The sequence below is a fragment of the Dipodomys ordii genome, unplaced genomic scaffold (assembly GCF_000151885.1).
Source record: "Dipodomys ordii isolate 6190 unplaced genomic scaffold, Dord_2.0 Scaffold8, whole genome shotgun sequence".
In the NCBI taxonomy this organism is placed as follows: Eukaryota; Metazoa; Chordata; class Mammalia; order Rodentia; family Heteromyidae; genus Dipodomys; species Dipodomys ordii.
The window spans coordinates 27,636,562-27,649,214 of record NW_012267224.1 but is presented as its reverse complement, the minus strand read 5'-3'; the positions used below and the strand labels follow the sequence as shown (position 1 = coordinate 27,649,214).

Below are 12,653 nucleotides of genomic sequence, written 5' to 3'. Positions count from 1 at the left end.
GCGCCCTCCTGTAGAGGTTCTGCACCCCTCATCATGGCCTTGAGCAACCCCATATTTGGGCTCCTGGGCATCACATCACCATAGCCTTGACCAGTCCTGTATGCCAGCTCCTGGCTATCATATTGTGGCAATTGCCTAGGGAACACTTGTATATGAACAAAGATTGATCCGATCCTAGAGATAGATATATGCCAGAATGACCACCCAGACAGAAGGGCTAAATAAGAATGGAGCTCATGCAGGCTGTGTGAAGCTTCTGATTGGGTCTGGGAATTGATATGGTCCAATAATCCCGAGGGTCGTGTCGTTGTCTTAGACGCACCTTATTAACAACTGCAAATGCACTTATACAGTGCTTTCCTTTGGGAGCCAGAGCCAGAGCTCTGCTTAACTTTCTTTTTTTTCCCGGTGGTCCTGGGTCTTGAACTCTGGGTCTGGGTGCTGTCCATAAGCTCCTTTTGCTCAAGGCTAGCACTGTACCTCTTGAGTCACAATGCCACTTCTGGTTTTTAATTAATTGGAAATAAGAATCTCACAAGGACTTTCCTGGCCCTGCTGGCTTGGAACCACGCTCCTCAGATCTCAGCCTCTTGAGTAGCTAGGATGACAGGCATGAGCCACCAGCGCCTGGCTTCTGCTTATCTTTTTCTTCAATAAATATTTACCATTTTACTTCTCTGTTTTCATGGATTCATTCTTCCATACCATAGAGTAAAAGGATCTGATCCAGGTATTATAGTGTTTCCGTATTAGTTGTCAAAAACCTAAAACAAGAAGTGAGAAAAAGAGCTGGAGGGGCTGGGAAGTTGGCTCAGTGGTAAAGTGCTTGCCTTGTATGCCTGAGGCCCTGGGTTCGATTCCTCAGCACCATATAAGTAAAAGAAAAAAAAGCCGGAAGTGGCGCTGTGGCTCAAGTGGTAGAGTGCTAGCCTTGAGCTGAAGAGCTGAGGGACAACACTCAGGCCCAGAGTTCAGGCCCCACAACTGGACCAAAAAAAAAAAAAAAAGAGCTGGAGACTGCCTGAGCAGGACAAAAAAAAAAAATGCCTCCAGTTCTTCCCCCATAAAGAAAGATGTCTCCTAGCCTCTGGCTGGCCATGGTTGGGCACCTAGCCCATATCCATCCTACAGCTGTCACTGGCTAAGAAGCCAGAATCAGTTATTACTCACTCCCAATACCAAGGTAGGAGCAAGGACTTTACAAAGAACTAATTTCATTCAAGATAGAGGTACCATGGGAGGGGTTAAAGGAGACCACTTGGTGCATATTCTCTGACTGGAGAAGAGAGCCCTGATTTGGAGATAACCTTCCTGAGTTTGTTGCGGGTGACATGTATCTTTGCATGTCACAGCAGAGATCTCTGTGAGGGAGATATCAAGAGCATCCTGTAGCATTGGTTGAAGTGGTTTTGCCCTCTCCAGAGAGGAATCCTAGTTTCTATAAATTTTACCACCAGAATTGTTTCCAATAATTCTACAAGCCTCCTACAGTCTTTTTGCAAGTCCTTGCCACTTATATGGTCTAGAGGGCTTGTTACCCGCAACGGAACCCTAAGAGGCTCCAGTCCTGTAGAGGGAGTTCCCCAGGGAAGACAACCTCCACAAATAGGGTTCCCTTCTACCCAGAGTTGAGATGCACCCGTTCCAAAGGCTGAGAATCAGTGTAGATGAATGGGGGCCTATAGGCATTTCCTCTTAGGATGTGAAGGACAAGGGAGAGACCCCTAGGGAGGAGAGGGTTTCCAAGGAACCCAGAAGACAAAAAGACAAAAGTCAAGTTGAAACATCTGGCAGCCCCAGAGAGCAGTCTCTGTCATGGTTATGTAAGGTCTCTCTTGCCTCTTCTCTCCAGCAGCAATTGGAGGACAGGGAGAGGCTATGAGTAAAGCAAAGGTATACTTCCCTTACTCCTAGGTCTTGAACTCAGGGCCTGGGTGCTGATATTGAGCCTTTTGTGCTCAAGGCTAGCGCTCTACCACTTTGAGCCACAGTGCCATTTCCAGTTTTCTGGTTAGAGATAAGAGTCTCCTGGACTTTGATGCATGGGCTGGCTTTGAGTTGTGATCCTCAGATCTGAGCCTCCAGAGTGGCTAGGATTGCAGGTGTGAGCCACTGATGCCCGTTTTCTCCCACTACATCAGGAGTTCTCCCAAGTAAGTAACCTTATCTCTGTAATCCCACAGGCCATCAATACAAGTTCAGTGAATAAATGGTTAAGAGTGATTCAATATAATTAACTAATGGTGATTTATATATCTTTAGGAAAAATGTACGATTGGACAAACTTAAGATGCATAGGGATTTGTTGAAACTTTCTTGGTCACATTATATCTGATCAAAATGATCAAAGATGAAATGATGAGGATTTATTTACAGTTTTCTTTTTTTTCTTTCTTTCTTTCCTGTTGGTTATGGGGCTTGAACTCTGGACCTGGGTGCTATCCCTATGCTCCTCAGCAAAAGGCGAGTGCTCTACCACTTGAGCCACAGTGCCACTTCCAGTATTCTGGTGGTTCATTGAAGACAAGAGTCTCATGGACTTTCCTGCCTGGGTTGGCTTTGAACTAAGATCCTCAGATCTCAGCCTCCTGAGTAGCTGGGATTATAGGTATGCACCACCGGTGCCTGGCTCTATAGTTTTCTTTTAAATGCTTCCTGTTTAAGCACTTCCTGTACGAAGGATTGCATGCCTAATAATAGAAAGAAGAGATTAGATTGTGACAGAACATTTCATCAGGGCTCTGGGGTTTTTATATGATGGATGCTATAGCTGTAATAGCCAAAGATTTCATGGCTTACTTTATTTTTGATGTCTCATAAAGTGTAGTCAATATGGCCTTGGCTATCTAATGTGCCAGAGGAAAGGAGAAAGCACTAATGATTGATCAGTTGGATTTGTCAATGTCAAATGGTGGTAATATGATTCTGCTTTAAAGACAAAGCCTTGACATTCTGAAAAGAATGGGCATGAGAGATGTCAATTTCTTGAATAGATTTTGGCATATGAATAAGCAGCAGGATCAGATTATATTTGTTTTCTAGCATTGGTGAACAGTAGTCATCCCTGGGTCATTTTGGAGGATTGTACACCCACTTCATGGAGGGATGGTTGAGGATGGAGGCCCTTCTTTGCTTTGTCTCAAGTTGGTAGGTAATCACCACCTTTGACTGGTGACATGACCATGAGGCACACTTGAAGTCAGGCAGCCTGGGTTTGAACTGTGGCTCCAGGGCTTTGTGGCAGTATACCCACAAAATCAGTTAGGCCTTTTCCATAGGTATGTGGGGAAAAGTCAATTGCAGAAATGGACATGTGCTTGGCACATGACACTCAACTATTCATTTAGATATAAAAAGTCTGCTTGTACAGCACATGTCTGGGTTGGTACCCAAAGGAGCAAGCTCCACTTCCTGTTTTGTAGAAGTCATCTCAATCCCCACCCATTTCCTCCCCCATCATAGTATCAGACAAGTAGCAGGGATATATGCTGATGTTACAGTGTATAGCAGTGTATAACAGTGTTGAAGCTGAAAATTTAGCGGTAGTGCTGTGACTCTTGCCTGTCCAGCTCTTCCACTAATTTTGTTAAGCACATCATGCTCATAAATTCTTTCTAAAATACCTAGAATACTTTTTATTACCTTCATTGAACTTGGGGTCCTGGGAGTTTGAATTTAGAATCTTACTCTTGCTCAGCTCTCTACTCTTTCTCTTCCTTCCTCTCCCCACTCTCAACTTTCTCTTGGAATTTAGTCACCATGTTGCAACAAAGCCAAAACTAATCTTAAGGAGACTATCCTTGGTGAAGAGTACTGAAGCCCCTCAACAGAGCCAGCATCAATTCGTCATGACAAGATTCACAGAGACTTCAGATGACTCCAGCCCCCACCCTCAGTTCCACCCATGAAGTTCATGCAACAAGGATAAGCCTTCGCTGCTGGACTTGAATTCTGACCCAGGAATAGACAAAATGTTTCTCCCTGGCACATCAACAGTAACTGGGATCAGAAGGTTTAAAAAGATGTTAGATCTGTTCCCATTTTAAAGTATCATTCTGTGTCCTGCAAGAAACTAGATCAGAGCTCAGTGGTAATACATTTGTCTAGTACTTAAAAGCTCTAGGTTTAGTCTCTGGCATCCTAAGAAAACAAAGCAAAACAACAGAAAGTTTATTTTTTTTGGTCCTGGATACTATCCCTGAGCTGTTTTGCTCAAGGCTAGTGGTTTTCCACTTTCAGCCACAGTGCCACTTCCGTTTTTCTGGTGATTAATTGGAGATGAGTCTCACAGATTTTTCTGCTGGGCCTGACTTTGAACTGTGATCCTTAGATCTCAGCCTCCTGGGTAGCTAGCACTATAGCGTGAGCCACTGGCATCTGGCTAACAGAAACTTTTTGATTGAGAATGGATTACATAGAGAAGGAGAAAAGACCTTTACCAAGACTCCCTAATATCTCCTGCTATAGTCAATCACACCATTTCAAACACTCTTCTACCAATCACCTGTAAAACGAGCAATCCTTATCAGCCTTCACCTCCTTCAAGGAGCTTCGGATTTTAAGGGTATTATTTTCCCTCTCCAGCTGGCTTGAGAAATTCTGAAAGACTGAAATTGTGGCCTTCTTAGTCATGCTTGGCCGCTGATAAAAGGAAAGGAGTCTTCTGCATCAGGAAAGGCATTAAATTAGTGAAAGTCTATTTCTTAGTCATTACTATTCCAGTCCATGTGTATGACAGACATGCCTACCTCACAGAGTCTCTACAGGCTAAGAACAATAGCCAGTTATTAGAGGTTGTGGGGGATTCATATAAAGGACTTTGCGAGACTAATCTGGCAGAAGTATGGGAGGGTGGGGTGAGGTGGGATAGCGTGAAGTGTGGATGCCATTCTGGTGGATCCATCCATTTACTCTGGGGACAGTTGAGTTTGCATTGTCTGCTATTGTCAAGAAATACATGACTGATTTATGTCTGTTTAAAATCAAGTATATGTTAGCACTGTGCATTTTATCAACGTTATCGCATATTTAAGGTATTTATGGATAGTATCTTTTGGTGTGACGTTTGGAAGGATTTTAACTTCAACTATACTCAACAATTCCGCTCAAGACTCTGGTCCCCAGTAGAGAGGCAGAGTTTGTCTGGTTTGGCTAATTAAGTCATGTTTCCAGTCTTAGTAGAGTGGGTCCTGGAATGGATATTCCCATCAAGATCCAGAATGATCCACAAGACACATTTCAACTCATTTCTGCAGTAATTCAATTCCTTTCATTCTCCCTTGTGAGGACCAATAATACTTTTCATACAGAAACAGAAACTGCACATACACATCAACTAAAAGCACATAAAAGGTAAGAGACGTTGAGAAAGAAGCAGAAAAAAAGACTAGTTCTTAAGGGACGCTCTGGAGCCAGGCAGGCAAAATCAAGTATCATTCGCTATACTTATTAACTCTCTCACCTAGCTTCTACTTAGGGCCGTCATTTTTGTGATTTGGTTTAGGGTTTGGTCAATCTCACAGCCAATTACTCCTCCAAAGAAAAAATATGGATTTGAAATTTTATGAGCATGAACTAGAAGTACAATTGTGGCTCTAGTTAATATTGTCACTTTGGTTTGTTGTAAATTCTAAGGAAAGTTATCACAAATATGTTTTACTACATCTTAAGACTAATCACATAAAATGTTAGAACCTACAAGCCTTCTTTTTTTCATTTATTGTGATTAAGTGGTCACATAATTTCCCAAATTTCACAGTATTGTGGGATAATGATGCTCAGTTAAAGTCACAAACACATTTTTACTTTCCTGGAGCAAATTGTCTATCACCGTCTATAACATTTATGAGTTCTATGAGCTTTGTGATACAGTTATTTTTTCCAATTGGGTGGTATGTACATTTCTTTTGTTTTGCATAGCATCAGTTGGTCCCTCTTTCCCACTTGTTCCCTTCCATTGCTGCCATTGAGTTGCTTAGTTCATTTTGGTCAATGTCCAGTGCAGCTGATGGGCTCCGCTGTTATATGTTTTCCCCTGATTCCCTCTAGTTCTGTGTCATCTTTCTGGTTCCCGTTCGGTGTACACATATATACCATACATGTGATCAACAGCATGGGGTTATTTAGTAGTGATTCAACCAGATGAGTGGAAGTCCTTTGTTTCTTAAGTCCTGTTCATTTTGTCACATCACCTAACATTTTGGGTTTAACATCCACTTATCAGGGAGACCATGTACTGTTTGTCTCTTTGCTCTTGGCTTACCTCGCTCAACATGATTTCTTCTAGCTCCATCCATTTCCCTGCAAATACCATTATTTTGTCATTTCTAATGGCTGCATAATATTTCATTGTGTATAGATACCACAATTTTTGGATCCATTCATCTGTGGTGGGGCATCTGGGTTGTTTCCATATCCTAGCTATTGCGAACAGTGCTGCAATAAACATGGAGGTGCACGTGTCCTTGTATATTGGTTCCTGTTGTTCAGGATAGATGCCTAGAAGTGGTATGACTGGGTCATAAGGGAGGTCAATATTTAGCTTTCTGAGGACCCTCCAGACTGCTTCCAAAGTATAAGTGTACATTCCCACCAGCAGTGTAATAAAGTTCCTCTTTCTCTGCATCCCCTCCAGCATTCCTACAAGCCTTCTTTTTTTAAAAATTTCTTAAAGCCTTTACTTTTGAGACATAATGGATTAAAACCTTTCACACATGGAAAAAGACAGACATGATCACAGTTGAACAGAATCTAGTCAGAAACATTTTAGTGACTGCCAGCTAATGGTGAAGCTGAAGTTCTGGGAGCATGACATGCTGCAGGGTCAAAGGAATGAGTGATTAGTACTCCTCTCCTTCTTCCTCACCCTCTCCTTCAACAGAATCCATACCAACCTCCTCATAATCCTTCTCTAGGGCAGCCATGTCCTCACGGGCCTCAGAAAACTCTCCTTCCTCCATCCCCTCACCCACATACCAGTGGACAAAGGCACGCTGGGCATACATCAGGTCAAACTTGTGGTCCAGGCGAGCCCAGGCCTCAGCAATGGCTGTGGTGTTGCTCAGTATGCACACAGTGCGCTGTACCTTGGCCAGGTCTCCACCAGGAACCACAGTGGGCGGCTGGTAATTGATGCCAACCTTGAAACCAGTGGGACACCAATCCACAAACTGGATGCTGCACTTGGTCTTGATGGTAGCAATGGCAGCATTGACATCTTTGGGAACCACATCACCATGGTACAACAGGCAGCAGGCCATGTATTTACCATGGCGAGGGTCACATTTCACCATCTGGTTGGCTGGCTCTAAGCAAGCATTGGTGATCTCTGCTACAGAAAGCTGTTCATGGTAGGTTTTCTCAGCAGAGATGACAGGGGCATATGTGGCCAGGGGGAAGTGGATGCGGGGATAAGGCACCAGATTGGTCTGGAATTCTGTCAGGTCAACATTCAGGGCCCCATCAAACCTCAGGGAAGCTGTGATGGAAGACACAATCTGGCTAATAAGGCGGTTCAGGTTAGTGTAGGTTGGGCGCTCAATATTGAGGTTTCTACGACAGATGTCATAGATGGCCTCATTGTCCACCATGAAGGCACAATCAGAATGCTCCAGGGTGGTGTGGGTGGATAGAGTTGTAGGGCTCAACTACAGCTGTGGACACCTGGGGGGTGGGGTAAATGGAGAACTCCAGCTTGGACTTCTTGCCATAGTCCACAGAGAGACGCTCCATCAGCAGGGAGGTGAAGCCAGAGCCAGTTCCCCCACCAAAGCTGTGGAAGACCAGGAAGCCCTGAAGACCTGTGCACTGTCAGCCAGCTTTCTGATCCGGTCCAAGACGAGGTCAATGATCGCCTTGCCAATGGTGTAGTGCCCACGGGCATAGTTATTGGCAGCATCTTCCTTGCCTGTGATGAGCTGCTCAGGGTGGAAAAGTTGACGGTAGGTGCCAGTTCGAACTTCATCAATGACTATGGGTTCCAGGTCTACAAGCACTGCCCTGGGCACATGCTTGCCAGTGCCTGTCTCACTGAAGAAGGTGTTGAAGAAGTCATCTCCCCAATGGTCTTGTCACTTGGCATCTGGCCATCAGGCTGGATGCCGTGTTCCAGGCAGTAGAGCTCCCAGCAGGCATTGTCAATCTGGACACCAGCCTGGCCAACGTGGATGGAGATACACTCACGCATGATGACTGTGGATTTGGTGGCAAAGGCGACAGGAGCAGGAGCAGGCACCCCGAGTCCCGGTTACCGTCCCTGACAAGCTAAGAGTCAAGGTAAGTAACGCACTCCCTACAAGCCTTCTTATAGAAGCATTAGATGTTTTGAATGAAATGTGAACTTGTTCCTTAACTTTAATATTTTTTTAGAAAGTTCTTTTTTTCCCTCTCAGTGCTATACTATTTACGGGTCAATGCTGACCTCGAAGTAGTTGTAGAGTGATCAATATTGGCTTAGTTTCAGCTTGGCAAATTCTGGTGATAAACTAGAAAGAACTTCTGGTTCATCCAGGGAGCCAAGTCTCTAAAAACATAGCAAATGCCAGATACGTTAAAATTCTCATAGAATTTCTTCCACACTTCTCAAAGCTTTCTAGACCTATTAAAACATTTATAAAACCCAAAAAGATAATGATTGTGCTTTCCAAAATGTTAATCACTTGCCTAAGGTTTTCCAGTAAATAAGCACAAAGTTTGGAGAAGATATTCTTATACTCTAGCATACAAAGTTAAAATAACCCCCCTAAAAATTTAAATAACTGCACTTATCCTTTACTATTTTGATTTTTACTATTTTTAATAATGTACTCATGTCATTTGAGGATCTACATTTTTTTTATTTTATTTGTGAACATACTGTACAGAGGGGTTACAATTACATGGGCAGGATAATGCGTACATTTCTTACCAAGCATTGCAGCCTCCTCCTTTGGTTTACCCTTCACATCCCTTCCCAGCCTTCCCCCTCCCCCCCAATCCCAATCCTTCTCCTTCCCCCCCTTTCCTCTCCCCACTCCCCCTCCCGCACCGACGTTGTAAAGCTCGTTTTGGACATGACAACTTGTACTTCTCATTGTTGCAACAGGTCTACCTGTATCCTTAAACAACTGGTTTTTCCCCATCTCCTCCACAAGTTATACTGACATCAAATATAGTGAAAGCAGGGGTTATACTGTGGGGGAGGGACATACAAAGCAACAAAGAGATAATCTTATAAATGCATTAGAAACACATGCATGAAAGAAAAAAACATTAAAATACATATCTAAGGGTTCATTTTCCTGACATCACATTATCTGACCTTTTCCGCTTGACTCATACATATACTAGATATTGCAAATAAGGGAAACCATGGGACCTATGTTTCTTTGGGCCTGGCTTACTTCACTTAATATAATTTTTTCCAAGTTTTTCCATTTCCTAACAAATGGGGTAATGTCATTCTTTCTGATGCAGGGATAGAATTCCATTGTGTATATATACCACATTTTCTTGAGGAATTACATCTTTTAAATATCTCTCCATATACTCTTTTTGTCTGTTCTCACTGGACACAAGTAACCAGGCAAACTAACAGTTCTCTCTTCAAAATGCTCACAAAGACACTTGTCAATTAACCCAGTCAGATTTTTAGTCTTTTTCTGGTATATCTTCTATGCTCTACTTAACTCTAAAATACTAATGGCAGATGATTATAAAACTAACCTTGCTGGTGCACTTAATGCAAAACAATAACTTGTTATATTCTTTGTGTGTATGTGTGCCAATCCTGGGGACTGAACTTAGGACCTGGCACTGACCCTGAGGTTTTGGGCTCAAGGATAGTGCTCTACCACATGAACTACAGCTCCACTTCCTGCTTTTTGTGGTTAATTAGAGATGAGAGCCTTGTGAACTTTTCTGCCTGGGCTGGCTTTGAACTGCAATTCTCAGATCTCAGCCTCCTATAGAATAGTTAGGATCACAGGCATGAGCCACCAGAGCCTGGCATTACTATTCTTGAGAAGCAATATTAGTTCTACAAAACCATAAACAAAAAAAAATACTGCTCTTCTAATTCACAATGATGTCTGCCGCTCCATTTCCACCTTCTGATTTTAATTCCAAGTGGCTGGAGCCAGCCTAGTAATGATTGAATATGCTTGTTCATTTTTAATACTCCAGGAAAAAAGTAATCATATAGTATGATATATGAATTATCTAACGTATAAGCTGTGAGTAATAAGATTTAACTATGCTTGGGGAAATCCTGAGGTAGTATTTAATCATCAAATGCAAAACTAAATATTCAGAAAATGTAGCCACCCTTCCTTTTGTTTATCCCTTGGAACAAGAGAAAGCTCTTGGTGCAGAGCAGTGTAATAGTGATGGTTATCATGGAATGAAAACAGTGTCAGGCACTGTGTTAATTTCTACATGTTATTTTATTTAGTTTTCATGACAGTTATAAGGTAGGCAAGCCTGTTTCTGTAGAAGAGGGAACAAAGCTTAGAGAGGTATGGACTAGTATTGGGTAAGGCTGGTCTCAAACCTAGGGCTGTCCGATTGCAAAGCACATCCTCTTTTCTACTGTGCCATCTATTTGGAGAAATGAATTGATGAGTGGAAGAATGAGTGAAGATTAAACTGTAAATAGGAAAAGGAGCTATGTGCAGATCATAGAATAATGACAGTGGCTTAGGCAATGAAGACACTGGGTCATCTCATACACATGAAGGCTAGGCTGGGCAGACTTTGGTGTTAATCAAATCCTACATTTTTGCTTTGCCAGCCCAGTCTCCTAGTCTTTCCCTAATCAGAGCTTCCAGAGCTCTAACTAGTACTATCATTATATCCCACGAAGAAAGAAAAGAGGAAGGCAAAAGGCCTTGTATAAACTGTACTTTCATCAGGCTGATACATTTTTTCTAGGATTTCTTAGCAGCTCTTACGCATTTCACTGACTCACACAGATGCACATTCCTAAGCCAAACACAGGTGAAGGGAGAACTAGATTGTGAAGGATGGCTCAGATCAGTGCAATCCTGGCTGCCTTTAGAAGCATCTCAGAGGGGCCAAGTACATCTTAGCTACTTTGGAGGAGCTTAGGGATTCAATGTAAGTATTTGTGAGTACAAAATCTTTTATTAGATAAATACTTAGTATCTTTGATGTTATTATTTTCTTATTGTCATTGTTTTTTTCTTGTCTTATTACCTTTTTTATTATATTTTTAAGTGTTTTGTGCTTTCAAATTTGCTAGCTAGGTACTGGGTGCTCACGCCTGTTATCCTAGCTACTCAGGAGGCTGAGATCTGAGGATTGCAGTTTGAAACTAACTTGGGCAGGAAAATCCATGAGACTCTTATCATCAATTAACCACAAAAAAACTAGAAGTGGAGCTATGGCTCAAGTGGTAGAGCACTAGGCTTGAGCACAAAAGCTTAACAAAAAAGCCCAGAACCTGAGTTAAAGCCCAGGTTGTGCACACCCACAGGAAAAAAAAAAAAGAGAAAGAAAAAAACTGCACATTAATTTTGTATACTGATTCTGTATTTGCTTTTGTACAGGAGGAAATAGCACATAAAAACCTACAAAATGTCATCAAGTACCAACTTTTTTGAAAATGCTTTTATTTCAGATTCACTACAGGATAAGTCACATAATACTCAAAAATCAAAGTTCATAACTGCTCTGCACACCTGTTAGATAAAACATTCTGTACAGTAGTTTAGTAGGTCCATGATTTCCCAAGCAACAGGTAAATAGTGAATGCCAAAGGTCCCAGTGCATTACACTCTGGAAAACCACATTCAAACACAGACACGAGGCAATGCAGGGAAATCTCCTGTTCCCTCACTTGAAAGTGCTAACGGCATTTTATAATGCCATAAATGCCTTAAGTTAGCACACAACCTATGAGGCAAATAAGGCTGCTACACAGGTAGGTACTTTTACACTTAAATATTTCCATTATAGTACCACCTATTTAATTGCCATTTTTTAATAGAGAAAAATTAGAAAAGTCTATGTTCTCAAAGCAGTTGCCTGATTTTTGTGTGCAGTGAGAAAGCTTACTCATTCATCTTTTCTTCTTACATGATGTTTAGTGTGACTGAGCAATGCTGGAACAATAATCCAAAATGTCCTGAATAGTAAATTCCATTGTAACACCAGACCCAGGGTAACAGCGAGCTATCAAACCTTCAAAGTGCTTGTACTGGCGTATAAATTCATCTTGCATGGAGTGCCAAACCACCTATTATTAAAAAGAAAATAAAAGCCACTGAACTGAATGGAAAGAATTCTTAATCAAATATGTTCAGTTAATGACAAGACATAGGCAAAAAATCTAGTATAGTATGGGAGTTAAGAAATGCATACCAGAGCCATAATTCTAGGCCTTCTACTTAATTCTGAAGGTCTATTTAAAACATCATTGCTTAGCCATTCATCCCAAGTTCTTCAACTATAAACCAAGCTATTAAGAATACTTTCTCTTCCTATTTTCTTTTTTTTTTCCATTTTCCTTTTTTTGTTGGTCCTGGGGCTTGAATTCTGGGCCTGGGCCGCTCTTCAGCTCAAGGCAAGCTCTCTACCATTTGAGCCACAGCAACACTTCTGTTTTCTGAGTAGATTATTAGAGATAAGAATCTCAGAGTTTCTGCCCAGGATGG

At 42.0% G+C, this 12,653-nt stretch overlaps 1 protein-coding gene and 1 pseudogene across 2 annotated transcripts in view; both read right to left on the bottom strand.

Moving 5' to 3' along the window:
* Nucleotides 1-6,713: 6,713 nt before the first annotated feature.
* On the bottom strand, nt 6,714-8,273 carry LOC105980346 (annotated as a pseudogene).
* Nucleotides 8,274-11,567: 3,294 nt separating this feature from the next.
* Exoc1 (exocyst complex component 1) overlaps nt 11,568-12,653 on the bottom strand; it is a 43,013-nt gene continuing 41,927 nt past the window's right edge. Inside the window, exon 19 of one of the 2 annotated variants that reach the window (XM_013009086.1) lies at nt 11,568-12,235. In XM_013009086.1, coding sequence (XP_012864540.1) covers nt 12,083-12,235 — 153 coding nt within the window. In that variant the 3' untranslated portion in view covers nt 11,568-12,082. The remainder of the gene's footprint in view (nt 12,236-12,653) is intronic. The other variant, XM_013009088.1, reaches the window with a different exon arrangement.